The following is an 18,172-nucleotide window of genomic DNA, read 5'->3' as shown; positions in this document are numbered from 1 at the left end:
AATATTTCCACATACCCACTTTTTGCTACCTGAACCCAAAATGGGAATGGAATTTTCCATTTTATTATTTGCACCTGAAAATAAGGGTGGTGCTTTTTTCCACCAGAAATTTGATGGCTCTTAAGATAGACCAGTAAATGTCAATGAACAGAATCACAAACATGGACATTCCTAACCATAAAACATCCAGTATTTTTATTTTACCAGTGGCAAAAAGCGGAAATTAAGGCAAATGTTGCTAATAATTTATCTCTGAGACTTAATGATAAAGGATTACCATTTCCTGAGATATCTAAAAAAGCCTAAAGATCTTGGCCTGGGGACCTATTATCCTTTCTTATCCTCTTTGTTAAGTGAATCATACAGTTGTTAAATAACTAACATGGTTGTTAAGTGAATCTGGATTTCCCATTGATTTTGCTTGTCAGAATGTCACAAAAAGTGATCACATGACCCCAGGACGTTTCAACCATCAGAAATACAAATCAGTTGCCAAGCACCCAAATTTTAACCAAGTGGTCTTTGGGATGCTGAATTATAAAGTGTGAAAAAACGGTCTTTTTTTTTCAGTGCTGTTGTAACTTTGAACCAGAGGTGGGTTCAGACCAGTCCTCCTGAACTGGTAGCGACCTGATGTCATGGAACTAGTTTGGTTGGGGCCGGTTCAAGGATACCACCATCTTTTTTTTTAAAAAAATTAAAAATCTATTTTTTTTCTGAATTTTTTTTTTGAAATGTTTTCCGTTTTTTTCTTCTTCTGCACTTTTATTTATTTATTTATTGGACTTGTAGGCCCCCCTCTCCATGGATTCGGGGAGGCTCACAACATATCAATAACCAAACAGTATACAATAATACAGCTAGATCCAATTAATATAAATAGTTAATTTAAAACATTATAAAAAAAGCAAAACATTAAAATCATTCATACAATTACAACTGTAAACATACTAAACATTCAGTGGCCAGAGGCTGGGATCTAATGTCCCCAAGTGCTCAGAAGCCAAGCTCACATGATCACCATCTTGTTTTAGGCTTTTAATAATAATTAATAATAATAATAATAATAATAATAATAATAATTTATTAGATTTGTATGCCGCCCCTCTCCGAAAACTCAAGGTGCCTCACAACAATAATAAACAATGTACAAATCCAATATTTAAAAACACAATTTAAAAACCCTTATAATAAAATGATCACACAACCCAATCAGACCATACATAAACCAAAATAGTTAGGGGAGATGTCAGTTTCCCCATGCCTGGCGACAAAAGTGAGTTTTCAACAACTTGCGAAAGACGAGGAGGGTGGGGCAGTCCTAATTTCTGGGGGGAGTCGATTCCAGAGCCGGGGCCGCCTCAGAGAAAGCTCTTCCCCTGGGCCCTGGCAGACGACATTGCTTAGTCGACAGGACCCGGAGATGGCCCACTCTGTGGGGCCTAATCGGCTGCTGGGATTCGTGCGGCAGCAGGCGGTCCCGTAGGTATTCTGGTCCGATGCCATGTAGGGCTTTATAGGTCATAATCAAGCCAGTGCAGGTCGTAGAGTGTTGATGAGACATGGGCATATCTGGGAAGGCCCATGATTGCTCTCTAATTTTATTTTTTGCCATTGATTATACACGTGCCCCCGCCCAGGGGGCACAGCCACACGGCATATGAGGAAGCGATCCGGCAGCAAGGTAAGTTAAAAACCACCCGTGCTTTGAACGTCACTAAATAAACTGCTGTAAGTCGAGGATTATTTGTAATGGCATTAGGAAAACGCATGTATCTTTTTCTAATATCTTTTCTTGGGTTCAGTGCAGTCATTGAGTATAGCTACGCAATTCCATTCTGTGGGATTGTTCCTTTTTGAAACCACATATTTATTTACTTCTATTTATTTACCTGTGCACAGATGTTACATAGTTTCAAAATGAATTTCCAATTTCTTGAAGTAGGAAGTTGCCAAGGACTGAGCTAATCTGCCTTTTTACAAACACCAGGCGTTTTAAGCATGTATTTACTTAATTTGTGAATTCATCTTTTTCAGGGACATCCTCATTACCAACTTGGGTGCCTCAATAAATTATGATGAACTTTGTGATGAAGTGAGAGAAATGTGCAATTTATCACAGGAACAACCAATTACCCTGAAGTGGATTGATAATGAAGGTATTTCAGGGTTTTTGTAACTGTGGTTTTGGAAAACATTTTTCCCTAAAGCACTTTATGGCAGCAGTTAATTATCTGGGCTGAAAAGGAGATATTAAATGGATAAGTTTTTATTTCGAAAGCCTTTTCAAACTGTCACTCGATGGTCAGCTTCAGATTAGAGAAATAAAACTCAAGTCATTAGGGAATGCTATATCTCACTTTATTTTGAATTGATCGCCTCAGATGTTCAGACTAGCCATAATTTCCCTTTAAACCTTGCCACATCAGTGGACTGAATTCTATGATGGTTTGGCTGAAAGTTTAAAGTTAGCTTTGGTTTTCAGTTAAACAATGGGTTTACTTAATCTTTGCAACATTTGCTTAATTATTGCCACCAAAAAACACCAGTTGGTCCTGTGACTGACTAGCACCCCTGGCTTATGTTAAACCAATGTGACTGATTAACTATAGTTTTTAACTTAATGCATTGTGTAAACCTAGCCGGATGTGGTTCTTTAGTAAACTATGATTAAACCTTGGTTAATAAAGTATTACCAGTATGTAATTTAGAACTAGAGTGGTACCTCTACCTAAGAATGCCTCTACTTATGAACTTTTTTAGATAAGGACTGGGAATTCAAGATTTTTTTGCCTCTTCTCAAGAACCATTTTCCACTTACAAACCCGAGCCTCCAAAACTGTAACCGGAAAAGGCAGGGAGAAAACTCCTTGGGGCCTCTCTAGGAATCTCCTGGGAGAAAACAGAGCCAGAAAAGGCTGGGAGAAGCCTCTATGGGGCCTCTCCAGGAATCTCCTGGGAGAAAACAGCCAGAAAAGGCTGGGAGAAGCCTCCATGGGGCCTCTCCAGGAATCTCCTGGGAGAAAACATCCAGAAAAGGCTTGGAGAAACCTCCATGGGGCCTCTCTAGGAATCTCCTGGGAGGAAACAGGGCTTCCACCCACCCTGTGGTTTCCCCAATTGTACACATTATTTGCTTTTACATTGATTCCTTTGGGAAAAATTGCTTCTTCTTACAAACGTTTCTACTTAAGAACCTGGTCACGGAATGAATTAAGTTTGTAAGTAGAGGTACCACTGTATGTTGGTATATTGCTTTGTTCAGAGGGCAGTTCAGCTGATTTACATAAAAAGTACTGCAGAGTGTGGGTAAAATTTGTAATTATTGTATTGTTTCCTTAAAGCAGTGCTTCCCAACCTTGGCCACTTGAAGATATTTGGACATCAACTCCCAAAATTCTGGGAGTTAAAGTCCAGATACCTTCAAGTGGCCAAGGTTGGGAAACACTGCCTTAAAGCATAGTTAGCTTGTTCTTTAGTCAGCATAGACAATAATATAGAGGGACTGATATATTCCAATTCTGGTGCTTTCTAACTTCAGTTGTTTCATACTATTTTGGGGCGGGGCCTCACTTTGTGCTCCTTTCCGAATAAGCGATATTATGTTGGATTACAATTGGGTGGGCTACTGCCCAGACGGGGGGAACGCAGTGGGGTAGCAAAAATGGAGCTCCACCCCAGAGCACCCAATTTGCACTGAAAGATGTTGAAAGAAAATGCAGGGTACCCTGCATAAGCCACGCGCACAGTGTGGTAGTAAAAATGTTGGTAGCCCTTCACTGGTTACATTGCATACAAACTATCAATGTATGGTTAAGGGATATATCTTTAAGAGAATTGTGCCTGTTGGCCATAGGAGGAAGCCAGGAGAGTTCCTGTTTGGGGGAGTATTTTTGATAGTTACTGTGTGTAACTGTAGTTACTGTGTGTGCTGATGTATCTGGTTTGTATTTGATATTTGGGAGTATATTTGTGATTTGGATTGTATAGATATTATTCTACTGTATATGTATAATATATATACTTTTTACTTACTAGACTGGTTTATTTGCCTGAATAGTCCATTGCTGTCACTACTCACACCTTTACTCTGTATTAAGTTTGTTTTGTGGATGATAGATTTTCCCTAAACAATCTAACAAATTCCATCCAAATGGTCTATTGAGAATTTGCTTTAGGAAAAGGGTGTTTTCCAACTAAGGAAGACATAATAACACACTAAATGATTCTGCAGAATCCTTTAAATGTTTGCTAATTAGAGGGGAAAATTGTGACTGGGAATGAATAGCCATCCTATTCTGATTTTCAGTGGTTTGGTTTTATGCCGGGCTATCATTTCCCCACAGCCTTTCCAACAAGTAACACCTCTGTGATGGGAGCTACACTCACGTTTATGAAGAGAAGGGTTTCTGGATCCCAGAACAATTCTGTTTCAACCGCTAAGTGTCCCTTCTCCGCTTCTTCTGAAATGTATAAATGAATTCCCACGCTCTCCAAATCGCACTGTTTGAAAATAAGAGTGAAAAAAATCCAAGAATTTTAGATCAGAGAGTTGCACACATGGGTTGCTTCCATAAATTCATCCTTTTCTTTCTTTCTTTTTTTAAACAGGGGATCCCTGCACCATTTCGTCTCAGATGGAACTGGAAGAAGCGTTCCGTTTGTATTGTCGGTACAGAGACGATGTACTTATTATTCATGGCAAGTTTTGAGAGTTGTAGTTTAGCAGTCATTTTGAGCTGTGTTTTCAGAAATCCTGCTTTGGTTCTTCCGGTTCTGTCTTCTTTCTCAAGCAAGTTCAAAGTGCAGGGTTGAGGCATCAGCGGGCCTCTTCTTTGGATTGGTGCTGAATAACAAGATCTGACCCTTACTCATTTTATGCTTTCTATAACGTAATCCTATCTACCTCCTGCAACAAATAACCAGAAGATGCGCTTTTGTTGTCTGCTTGGTACCGATGCCGCTGCTGAAATTTCTTTTCTCTGTCTCGGCTCTGGAACATTTTCCTAAGACGACCTACCTTATGTTAAAACCTCTTTGAGGACTTGATGGATGATCACTTTTGGATGGGAGGGCCTTTACTCTAGGGGTCTCTTGCCTATTTTAACCAAATCACTCTTTTGCGGGCTTTAAACACTTGTTAATTGTCACTGTTTCATTGCAATGTTCTTGTCTTACAACTTTGTATTTGGTGTGATCTTAGAAGCTACATAATGCTTTGATCAAGCAAACTGGTGTATAACTGTCTTAAATGATAAAAATTAATGAGATGTAGTTATAATTACAAGCTGTTTGTTCAAAAAAAAAACCCACAAAAAATACTAATAATTTATCTTCTGCAGCTTAAGTGTATTGTTCTGATTGAAATTTATCTTGAATTTATGCTGCTTGTATGAGAGTGCGCCTTGCTCATCCTTTCCTTTTTTCCCCGAGGATTATTTTCACTGCCAATAACTTCTTTTATGCATGTTGCTTTGGTAAACCCTGAGTTGGGCTTTCCTTTCAGTATTTGGTGTTTGCAAGGAATCCTCAAATTTTTAGAGTCCCAGTTTTGTGATTAAGGAAGTAGTCTATCACTGGCCATTTATTCAAAAGACTTGAGTAGCTAGGAAGGACTCCTCTGTAGGAAATATTTATATTTATGACGCGTATTTTATGTTTTGATGCAGTCTTCCCAAGCACTCCAGAGCAACCCGGCATGCCGTGTCCTGGGGAAGATCGTAAGTATTGGGGCCAAGAATTCAGGGTTTTAAAAAAGTTTTAGCTCATCCCTTTCCCTTTAGACTTTCCTTCAAAATATTTATGGGCTGCAAAGGAAAAACAACAACGCAGTTGTGATGCATTGCTAGGCAGAAATTTTCTCCCATGTAAACAATATTTAAATCGTGTGTTGTTTTATTCAAATTACCCCAAGGCGTTCATGTAGCAATTGTCTGCATTTCTTTCAAGTAGCATTTTTATTTCACCCTGGAGTGTATGGCTGCTTTATATACCATGATAGCAAAATTCCAGGAAAAACTTTCAGAGAGGTGCATTATTTTGCCTGAATTTTCTGGAGCACCTTTTTACACTGAAGAACTGCACATCCTTATTCTAAATCAGTATTAACAGAATACCTTCCTTTTTATTTGGGGGCCTTATTTTCCCAACTGGATTTATCTCAATGGAGAAGAATACTATCAGCTTCGGATGTGGAAAGGCAAACAGGCAGTTGCTCATTTTAGAGTCTCTTGCTCCTGAGTAATTAGAAGCAGAAAATTGGGTAAATGGTGGCATCTCTGGGAAGAGGCAGAAAAATGAATTGGTTACAACTGCGTGATCAATAAGCCATGTCTCTTTGTACACACACATGTGATGTTCATCTGTGTACAGGTAGTCCTCAACTTGTGACTACAATTGAAACCCCAATCTCTCTTGCAAACAAAGAGTTATTAAGTGAATTTTGCTCCATTTTACGGTCTTTCTTGCCATGAATCATTAAGGGAATCATTGCAGTTGTTAATTTAGTGACACAGAGGTTGAGTGAAACTGGATTCCCATCAACTTTGCATGTCAGAAGGTTGCAAAAGGGGATCACATGATCCCTGGACACCACAACCATCCTAAATATAAGTATGAGGGTCGCCCAGAAAGTAATGCACCACATTTTTTTTCTTCAACAATTATTTATTGAACACAATGAAACTTACACACGAGAAAGAATGATGTTTCTTCTACACTCCCTATTTTTCCACATAATCTCCATCCCATTCTATGGCCTTCCTCCAGTGAGATACAAGGGCGTGTATGTCCTGTTGGTACCACTCCTTGTTCTGGTCATGAAGCCATTTCTGCACTATGCGAATCACCTCCTCCTGATCCTCAAAATGTCTTCTGCGACTAACCGTACTTCTGTCAACTGCAGATTCTCCATAAACTGTACACAAACGTTTGTGAATGTTCCCAACTGTTTCTTTCTCCCCAGTGAGAAATTCAGTGACGACATGCTGCTTGTAACGTACATCACTTACAGACGTCATTTTGAAACATTGCTGCAGCTACGCTATCTGTCTGAAGAAACATAACATTTGCACACGCACTCCTGACAATTCAAATAATGTATATCTAAAGTTTCGCATTCGTAGCATTACTGTAGGCTGAGAAAAGAAATGTGGTGCATTGCTTTCTGGGCAACCCTCGTAAATGACGAAGTAGCTGAATTTTAATCACATGGCCATGGAATGGGCACAAGTGTGAAAAATTAAAGTCACTTTAGTCACTTTTTTCAGTGCTGTTGTAACACTGGTCACTAAATGAACTTTTATAAATTGAGGATTACCTGTACTAGAGAGACAGGGCTTCGGTTACATTGTCATTAATATTAGTTTGACATCCTTCTTTATGTCATTCGAATTAAAAGACTTGGTTTATGACACTGCTCATAAAGATTGCAATTTTGACTCCTCAATGATAAAATGTAATGTAAATGATAAGACAAAATACAGGAAATACTATAAGGGCAGACTAGATGGACCATGAGGTCTTTTTCTGCCGTCAATCTTCTATGTTTCTATATTATTTTGAAGTACGGTAATATTCTAATTACATCAGTTTTCTACAGAAACACTGTTGTTCAGCCGTTCCAATACACCAAGTTTGATCCATTGTGCAGTTTTGTGAGTTGCACACTGCTGTTGCCAATCTGCAGGATCAACTGAAATTCTAACCTATTTTGTAAACAGCTAGCCACACCCACCTATATTAATAAATTATGGATTAAAAAGAGGAAAGATAATCCAATTTATGTAAATCTTCCCTCTCCAGTGGTAATTCCTATGAGAGAGAACTTGACAAGATTTTACTTGTAGCTCTGTCCTAATTTCCATTTGCTTTTCATTAGGGACAGCAGAGAAATAAGTGCAATTAAAAACATATATATATAAAGAAAAGCAAGCGATTTTTGGTGAAACGAAACAGTTCAGTGTTGCATCCACTGATTTTATATTGCTTGGGAATATTATTCACTTCAACTGTCAACGCAACGTTATTGTTTCAAGCTAAAACTTCCAACAAAGAGGAAGGAAAGAGGGTTACCATACCTTACAAAAGGACTAAAGGATTATATGTGAAAAAAGTACCCGATACTTTAATCCTATTTAATTTGTCAGTGCGTTGGGACTCTAATAATTCAGCCCAGGTTAATAGACAAACTTTATTACTACCAGTAAGATTACATACTCTGGCTGTCAGACCAGTTAACTTTCCCTTAACCAAAATCTAAAACTTGAATCCTATGTCAGAAAAAAAAAGTCAATTAAAACTGTTAATATGGCATATCTTCCTTCAGTCGCTGGCACCTCAACAGAGTCCGAAGGAATGTGGTGTTTTCTTCAAACAAGTTTTAAGAGTGGGAGTGAAAATACTCTTCCAATAATATGATTGATCCATTTATTTATTTATTTGTTTGTTTGATTGATTGATTGATATGCCTCCCCATACAAGGACTTATCCATTTGCAAGGATAAACCAGATTCATTGGAAATGCTTTGAACCTGGTCTTTAAAGCCAAATTTCTCAACCGTGGCCATTTTCCGAGAGTAATGATGATTATGTTATCCATTCAGTTGTGTCTGGTTCCTGGCGATATTATGGGCCATATCTCTCTACCACTTCTTTTGACTTTTTTGTTCTCTTGGTGGTTTTTGGCTCTGATGATTTCCAATCACTGTGTTCTTTGGTGGCTTGATTTACTTTTACCTCTAAGTCTTCCAAACACAATTGCTTTCTCCAATGAATTCCACATCTGATTTGGCCAAAATAAGTCTGACACAGATTCATGATTTTGCCTTCCACTGACATGTCTGGTGTTATGTGTCCCAGTACTTATTTGCTGGTCAGCTTTGCTGCTTGGTTGTTAGTCACATTTTTAGATTTTAGTCACATTAAAACTGCAGAAAAAACAATTGCTACCAACCTGCCTTCCATTGAGGACCTGTATACTGCACGAGTCAAAAAGAGGACCATGAAAATATTTAAAGACCCCTCACATCCTGAACGCAAACTATTTCACCTCCTACCCTCAAAACGATGCTGTAGAGCACTGCACACCAAGACAACTAGACACAAAAATAGTTTTTTCCAGAACACCATCACTCTACTAAACAAATAATTCCTTCAACATTGTCAAACTATCTACTAAGCCTGCACTACTGTTAATCTTCTCGTTGTTCCAATCACCCATCTCCTCCCACTAATGCAGTGTTTCCCAACCTTGGCAACTTGAAGATATTTGGACTTCAACTCCCAGAATTCCCCAACCAGCAAATGCTGGCTGGGGAATTCTGGGAGTTGAAGTCCAAATATCTTCAAGTTGCCAAGGTTGGGAAACACTGCACTAATGACTGCATGACTGTAACTTTGTTGCTTGTATTCTTACAATTTATATTGACTGGTTCCTATTATGATTTGATTGCTTCTTTGTACCCGGACAACCATGAAGTGTTGTACCTTATGATTCTTGACGAATTTATCTTTTCTTTTATGTACACTGAGAGCATATGCACCAAAGAAAAAATCCTTGTGTGTCCAATCACACGTGGCCAATAAAAATATTCTATTCCTATTCTATTCTACTTCAGATGGGTGGGCTACAACTCCTACAATTCTTCAGCCACAGCATTGAAGCCCACCCATCTTAAAATGGCCATGATTGAGAAACGCTATTTGAAAGATTTGTTTGGCTGGAGAAGAACTAAAAAGGGGAAAAAATCTATAAGGAGAAGCTGTAAAGCTAGATTGGAAATATTTTTAAAACCGTCAAGTATTTTACTGGTACAAATCTTGCTTGCTTTAGGAAACAGGTTAGCTAATCTCGGAAGATGGGCAGCCAATAAATTTGATAGATAAAGGTTGGGAGGAAAAACAGCTGCAGCCAAAAATTGAGCAACCTAACAATCGTGTAAATCGAAATGACATCAGACTAGTTTCAGCACAGAAAAATGAATTGGATGTGGAGCTGAGCCCCCCTCTCCAGAATTATCCTCAGCAATTTGTTTTGCAAAAATTTGATAATTGAGAAGACTTTTAATCCCAGTTCTTTTGCATGTAAGAATAAAAAATTAATGACTGTATTTATATTTCGTATGTACTAAGAAATCCACATTAATTGTTGAGGTTGATTATCAAGCTGTCAGGTGCATTAATTGGCTCTTCCAGTGACATGAAACAAAAAAACTGCTCTGTGATATGTGAAACAGTTTACTATTTCTGTTTTGAAAGATTTTTGACTAGTAGTAATAATAATTTTAGCTTTACAAGGGGGAACCTTGTCTAAAAACTATACAATCCAGCTGTGTATAAGAGATATCAGACATGTCATTGGCATCAAGGAGAAAGTACAATTTTTTTCTCACAATTTGATTGCAAAAATGCTACTAATACATAAATCCATGTCTTTGCTAAGTCGAATCAAGGTAAGTGGGACCAATACACGACTTTATTTGAATTACTGGGTAGGTTCAGATAAATGATCAGCAGTGAAAAAGCTCCTCACTTGACAAGTTAATCTTTTGTTTAGCTTCGATGCTTAGATTCTGCTAGCATGTAAAAATACCATTTTACAGTCCTCTGTGGTATTTAGCACTTTGAAAAACGTATGATGGAGGGGGTTTTCTTCCCCCTGTGTTCATATCTGACCATGGTGTCATTTAGGAACACTTGAAAGGTTATGCTTGTATGATTAAAGATGCTCTTTAGATTCCTCTTCTTCCTGATCAATGAGACTACTAAACAGTGCACATGAAAGACTGATTGGGTGAACATAAATGCAGTATATATCTAGTTCTGTAGGCAATTTTGCTATTCCTAAAATGTAGTGCAATCAGGATTAAGTTAGATTGACTTGGAGTTTATAACATGCAATATGTCAAAGGGTTAAATAAGGTTCAGGAAGGAAGTATTTTTAATAGGAAAGTGAACACAAGAACAAGAGGGCACAATCTGAGGTTAATTGGGGGGGAAATCAGAAGCAACTTGAGAAAATATTATTTTACTGAAAGAGCAGTAGATGCTTAGAACAAAATTCCAGAAGACGTGGTTGGTCAATCCACAGTAATTGAATTTAAACATGTCTGGGATAAACGTAGATCCATCCTAAGATAAAATACAGGAAATAGTATAAGAGCAGACTAGATGGACCAGGAGGTCTTTTTCTGCCGTCAATCTTCTATGCTTCTATGTTTCTGATTGTGAGGCGAGAGCTCTACCTTTAGGCTACCGCCCCACTCGTTTGATTGCTTTGATGCTATGTTTGAATTATCTTGACTTATCTTGACTTAGATAATGAGAAATTTGCAAGTTTGTATGGTAAAACAATTATAGTTTTCCCCTATAAGTGTGTGCCATCTCCCCCCCCCCCTACACTCCTACACAGTCAGGCTATCTTGGGCCATTTTGGGTCTGATTTTAACAGGTACCCCATCTTACGACAGTTTGTAAGAGAAACCCTTAAGGTCTATTTTCTGCAAGAAATGCATAGCAAGATAGTTTCTTGTCTCAATAGGACTTCATTGAAAGGGTTATATAACAATAAACGGCTTTTACAGCTTTGTTCTTGCAGAACATGCCATATTCTTTGAATCTTTACAAGTATGGATAATAGTAGCTGGAGAAATGTGTTCAGCCCAGAAAAAAATGGAAGGAAACACCTTCCATTTGTAAAATATGCTTCTAAAAATCCCCAGCTACATTGATTTAAAACACTGGCAGCTACTGCTTTGGGGCTTGTTACAAGCCATTGTTTCCCACTGTTGGAGTTAAAGCCCAACAAAATTTGGCTTTTTCACACAGATGCAGCTAGTTCCTGACTTAACAACCACAGTTGGTCGTCCCTGTTACCAAGCGAGACTAGTCTTGTCCCATTTTACGACCTTTCTTACCACGGTTTCTAAGTGAATCTCTGCCATTGTTAAATAACATAGTTGTTAAGTGAATCTGGCTTTCTCTCCATTGCTTGTTAGATAACGTCACTGCAAAGTGAATGCGTGACCTCAGGACACTGCAAACGTCATAAGTCTGAGTCAGTTTGCCAAGCTGTCTGAATTTAATTAATTAATTATTTCAACTTCTATGCCACCTAATCCCAAAAGACTCAGGGCGGAAGTCAAATTTAAAATCTAAAAAATTATAAAACCCTAATTAAAAATCCATAAATTAAGCAATCACAACAACATGCGTACTACATTATTTAGATCATGTTACTGTGGGGATGCCGCAAAGTCGTAACTGTGAAAAATGGTCACGATTCACTCTTTCAGTGCCTTGGTAAGCGGTCACTAAACCAACTGTTGTAAGATAAGGACTAACTGTAATCCCACTAGCCACATCTTTGAGAACAATTTCAGTGTATCAGTAAGTTAAAAGCAGCGGTGGGCTACGAGACGGAATGCTAAATTGTGCTCACCGCCGCGGCTTGTAAGTTCTTGTGGGGCCAGGGCAATTTTGCTGCTGCACCTGGGGAGGTAGCAGAATCGCACACGGAGCCGCAGGTAAAACCTCGCCAAAATACAGGCACACCTGCAGCTCCGTGCGTGATTTTGCTACCTCAACAGGTACAGCAGCAAAATTGCCCTGGCCCTGCAAGAACTTACAAACCGTGGCGGCGAGTGCTATTTAGCGTTCCAGCTCGTAGCCCACCGCTGGTTAAAAGATTCATCTCCAGGTGGAGCAAGGTTCTCCCCACTATAGAGCAGGCCTAAATAACCTTTGGGGACCCCTTTAATTTAGAAAAACTCTTCAATGATCCAATGGAAGTACCTTGATTTTGAGGAGATCTGAGTTTTTAAATGTCTACTAAGCCTGTTGTAGGTGTTGCGCTACCAATTGGATGCGTGTGTTGCCACAGAAGGGTGAGGAACTGCGGCATCACCTTTCCGTAGCAAAGTTGAAAAAAAATCAGATTTGTAAAGCATTGAACCTGTGGCAGTAACGATCAGCTACCCTTATTAAAGATATCTCCATGGTATTATCTCACAAAGTCGCTCAATTTGACAGTCCCATTATAAATTATGGATTTGTATAGATTAGCGTAACTCGCTTGACCTAATTCTTCACTGATATGTTGTAGGAAGCATGCTCTCCTGCTGTTTCAGTGGTCAGCCTGAATTACGCATGAAATACTTGAAAAGATAGCTGTGGGGAAGACAGTTGATAAATGTCTTGGAGATACAACACTAAATTAATACCATATATTTCATCGTCCTCTGGTTCTGAAAAAGGAGTACCAACATTCATTAATGGCATTAATTTCCAACTATTAGCAGCTAATATCTGCAGCGGTTGTATATAAATCAGTTGGTTTCAATTTATGTCATTTATTTTTTGTTTTTTATATTTATTTATTTGTTTTGTCAAGTATATATTGGAGGTATGTAAAGATATAATAATATTCATATACATGATACTAGTAAAAAATAGAAACATTAGATATAAGAATATCGATATACATGATACTAGTAAAAAAATAAAAGAAACATTAGGACAGGGGACGGAAGGCACACTGTTGCATTTATGCACGCCCCTTACTGACCTCTTAGGAATCGGGAAAGGTCAATAGTAGATTTAGATTTAGAGACTTTTAACCCTGCTGTTCTGTTCGGGTCGTATGTGACCCGAAGCCAAGTTTGAGTCCCTGTAAAAAATTTTCCCTGCATATCTGAAACTTGAAATTTCATGACTTTTCATCATTTCAGGGGTTCTCTCTATGAGAATTTTTTTTGGGGGGTGGGGGGCTTAGTTTTTGCTGGGCAAAAAAAGTTCCTAATGTTATGTTCGGGTCACATACGACCCGGACCGAAAACACTTCATTTGAAGTGCTTATGTTTGGTCAATTTGAAAGCTTTTTTCACTTGGAAAGTAGTCTGAACATTTCTGCACACAATGATATGAAAATTGAAATGAAAAAATTAATCCTTATTGGTTTATTTTGCACATAAATGTGCCCCCCCCGTTTTTGTGAATTTTTTTCAATTTATGGATAGTTTTGCTTGCAAAATCCATTCTATTTTACTGGAGTTGGTGTGGGATTGGTAGCTTGAACATTTCTGAATATAAGAAAAATATAAAGGAACTGAAAAAAATGATTCTTACTGTTTTTTTAACATCAGAAATAAGGCCTCCCCCCCCCTCGGCTGCTTGCAACCATTTTCACTTTTTATTTTTTTATGCTCCAAATCCGAAATATTCTTTAAAATCTTAGGCATTCATTTACTCAATTTAACAATGCTGATCATCAAAAAAATATTTGTGGGGGTGGGGAAAAATTTTTTTTCTTGGCAAAAAAAAAGTCACGTTTACTCTGTTCGGGTCATATAGACCCAGATCAAAATGATTTTTTTTAGGTACTTGAATTTGGTCTTTTTGAAAACTTTTTCCACTGGAAAACTAGTTTGAACATTTATGAACATAATGATATGAAAATTGAACTGGAAAAATTGAGACTTATATTTTTATTTTGATCAAAAAGCCCCTGCCCCCATCCTTTTTGAATTTCGTGTCAATTTATATTTTTTAAGGCTACAAATCCCTAAGGAATTTTCCCCCAAAAGGTTTGATATACTAAATTGAACAATCCTGAACATAAGAAAAATATAAATGAACTGAAAAAAATGACTCTTATTGGTTTATTGTTTTAGACTCGAGTATAAGCCTACTCGAGTATAAGCCTATTTGAGTATAAGCATGGGGGCCAATTTATGAGCAAAATAAACCAATAAGGATCATTTTTTCAGTTTAATTTTCATATCATTATGTTCAGAAAGGTTCAAGCTACCAATCCCACACCAAAATAGAATTGTAAAATAGAATGCATTTTGCAGGCAAAATTATCAATAAACTCAAAAGTTTTGATATACTAAATTGAACAATTCTAAACATAAGAAAAATAGAAATGAACTGAAAAAAAATGATTCTTATTGGTTTATTTTTGAATATAAGACCATATCATTTTATACTCGAGTATAAGCCTACTCGAGTATAAGCCTATTTGAGTATAAGCATGGGGGCCCATTTATGAGCAAAATAAACCAATAAGGATCATTTTTTTCAGTTCAATTTTCATATCATTATGTTCAGAAAGGTTCAAGCTACCAATCCCACACCAACTTTAGTAAAATAGAATGGATTTTGCAAGCAAAACTATCCATAAATTGAAAAAACTTTCACAAAAACGGGGGGGGAGGCACATTTATGTGCAAAATAAACCAATAAGGATTAATTTTTTCAGTTCAATTTTCATTCCATTGTGTGCAGAAATGTTCAAACTTGTTTCCAGGTGAAAAAAGCTTTCAAAAAGACCAAATATAAGTACCTAAAATGATCAATTTGCAGTCCGGGTCAAATAGACCCGGGAACATAACATTAGGGAGTTTTTTCGAACAGAACAGCAGTTAAACCTCCAAATAATTTCCTTCTGTACACCCTGTATATCTGTCTTTAGAATATATTGTGGTCCATCATACTGCTATAATTCTCACTAAAAATAACTTGTGGCTTTACCACCAACCTCTGATAAAGCTTGTTTTAATTGATCCTAAAATTCTCACTCATTCTCCTGTCTGGTTGTTTACAGTGAGACACATTTACATTTCTGTGCCTGGGAATTATTTTGGGAGACCAGAGCGAGAAATTTCAATTCTCCGTTTCCCTCAAAATAGGCTGCTACTTAAATTAGCAATCTGTTAGACCTTGCTAATTTTCCACAATGGCATGAAAATATGGACATTCTGGAATGAATTGAACAGACAGTATGTGGTTAATGGTCCCTCCTCTCTTTATCGTGAAAGGAGATCTTGTTTGTATTAGGCTGTTACACAATGCTTACATTTACTGCTGTGTGAAGTAAACACTCTTTTAGGGGTTGCCATTTTTTTAAGGGTCACTTCTTCCAAATTTTTTGCGGACCTTTAAATAATTTTCTAGTGTGATTTTTTTTTTTTTTAATTCAGACTAGGAATTTTCTTTTAGACATGAGTGAATGGCAAAAGGTACAACTCATTTTTAACTACAGGTTTGACCACAATTCACTTCAAAATTTCTGTTGTTAGGTGAGACAGTTGTTGAGTGAATTCCACTCCATTTTGTTTCTTCTCACAGTTGTTAAGCGAATCATTGCAGTTGTTAAGTTAGGCGCATAGTTGCTAAGTGAACCTGGTTTCCCCATAAACTTTGCTTGTCAGAAGGTTCACAAAAAAGGGGCATCGCTTGACCCCAAGATGCTACAGTCTTCGGAGAGGGGCGGCATACAAATCTAATAAATTGAATTGAATTGAATTGAATCTGTCATAAATATGAGTTGGCGGCCAAGCATATGAATTTTGATCACATGACCACAGGATGCTAAAGCGGTTGTAAGTGTGAAAAACGGGTGTAAGTCACTTTTTCAGTGCCGTTATAACTCAACAGTCACTAAACGAACTGTTGTAGGCTGAGGACTGCCGGTATCTCAAAACGTTTTGAATTTTGTTGTGCTTTTAAAACTTTTTTTGAAAAAGGCATTTTATTTATACTCCAACACTAGAAATGTTGAACAACGATTTGTCTGAAGTAGTTTAGGGTCTCCTGCCTAAGCAGAGGGTTGGATTAGAAGACCTCCAAGGTCCCTTCCAACTCTGTTGTTTTTGTTTTTGTTGTTTTTAGGGCTTTCTTTGCGTCCTTGGGCAATACAATACAGTCCACGGTTGCAAACATGAAAAACGGCCCCAAATATCCCTTTTCAGTCTTCCAACAGTCACTAAACTAAATCCCTGGGAATCCTCTCTCTATTCCCTCCCTTCTTCCACTTCCTGTTTGTCTTCACAAGTGTGTGAAGAAGAGGCTTCTGCCTCCAGGATTTTGTGGCGCACGACCACAAGTTTCCTTCTCCGGAGGAGCGGATGGCGATAAGGCGCACAGGCAAGGAAACACACCTCCTGATTTTTAGGATAAGGCAAGGAGGACTCATGGCTGCTGCTGGCTTCTGTATTGAAAGTAAAAAGGCTCTCGCTTTTTAAGCACAAGATTCCCCTGCTTAGCTGTGGAGGCCTAAGAGCCACGGATTGAGGCTAGACATTTGGAAATCTACACCCACAGCGTTTAAAGTGTGTGCATTATTTTATCTGGTTTTTTTTTTTTAATATGGCACACACCTCTGGTGATCCTTCCCTCTCTGTGCATCGGAGAGAAAAATTGCTCTTTAAACAGTCTTGCTTCCAAGTGCAAATGCTCAGTCTGCTCTCACCATATGTCTGAAATAGGGTCTCCTTAGAACCCAACCAGTTCTTCTCCCTCTTTCTCTCTCTCTCTCTCCTCCCCTCTTTCCTCACCCTTGCCCACGTACCCTCCCCTAAGGCACCTCTCCGTAACATTTGGGGAAAACCGAGGCGTGCTTTTCTCCTCGCCTCCCCCAGCATCCATGCCGTGTTTTAGTTTGTGCCTCGGCTGCCAGCCGAGAGCCTCCCAAGGGGGCCAGTCCAACCCGTGCCTGGATACATGAGGCAGAGATTTGAAAGAACAGGATAACCAGCTTCTTCCATTAAATATTGGCTCTTAATATTCCGGCTATCTTTCCTGCCCGTCGTCCTGGTTTTTTTTTTAAAGGGGGGGAGTGTTTGTCTAGCATCAGCCAAAACAGCAGCGGCAATGAATTGGCCGGCAAGCCAGAGCATCCTTTTTACTGCATTGTAAAGCATAACAAATTACATGCGGAGGAAGGAAAGGACTAAAACCCAGTGAGTAACGCTTCTCCCTCTCTCTTCCCCCTCCTCGATTTCCTGTGTTTTTTAACTGCAATTGTTAGGGCGATGCAGTCGGTCTGGGCGAGAGATTGTAGCAGCAGCAGCAGCAGCAGCAGCAGCAGTGGGCATGTATCGGGGTGGACCAGTCCACCTGGCTCCTTGTGTTGTAACCCACACAGATTCTCGCCCCGCTTCTGGGATGTAGCTGAGACAGCTGTGAGAAAGACAAGGGAGGGCGGGTGGCGGGGAGGATTTGCCCTGAAAAGACGTGCTCTCGCCAGGTGACGGGCTTTGGGGTGGGGGAGAGAGAGAAAGAGAGAGACACACACACCAGACAGAGGCGTCTGCGGAGTGATGCTGCTCGTCGGGACCGATGAAGGAGATGTACCCAAAAAAACCTGACGGTATGTCTGCGTCCGAGGCCT

General features: G+C 38.7%; 1 protein-coding gene across 2 annotated transcripts in view; it reads left to right on the top strand.

Moving 5' to 3' along the window:
• The window catches only part of PRKCZ (protein kinase C zeta), a 97,316-nt gene that overhangs the window by 9,263 nt on the left and 69,881 nt on the right, over positions 1-18,172 (top strand). For both annotated transcript variants that reach the window (XM_070759119.1, XM_070759118.1), the window contains exons 4-6: positions 2,038-2,159; positions 4,612-4,701; positions 5,670-5,720. In XM_070759119.1, coding sequence (XP_070615220.1) covers positions 2,038-2,159; positions 4,612-4,701; positions 5,670-5,720 — 263 coding nt within the window. The remainder of the gene's footprint in view (positions 1-2,037; positions 2,160-4,611; positions 4,702-5,669; positions 5,721-18,172) is intronic.

This window comes from Erythrolamprus reginae, chromosome 8 (assembly GCF_031021105.1).
Source record: "Erythrolamprus reginae isolate rEryReg1 chromosome 8, rEryReg1.hap1, whole genome shotgun sequence".
NCBI classification, from domain to species: Eukaryota; Metazoa; Chordata; class Lepidosauria; order Squamata; family Dipsadidae; genus Erythrolamprus; species Erythrolamprus reginae.
The sequence above is the reverse complement of the archived record's forward strand: the minus strand, read 5'-3'. Positions and strand labels throughout refer to the sequence as shown.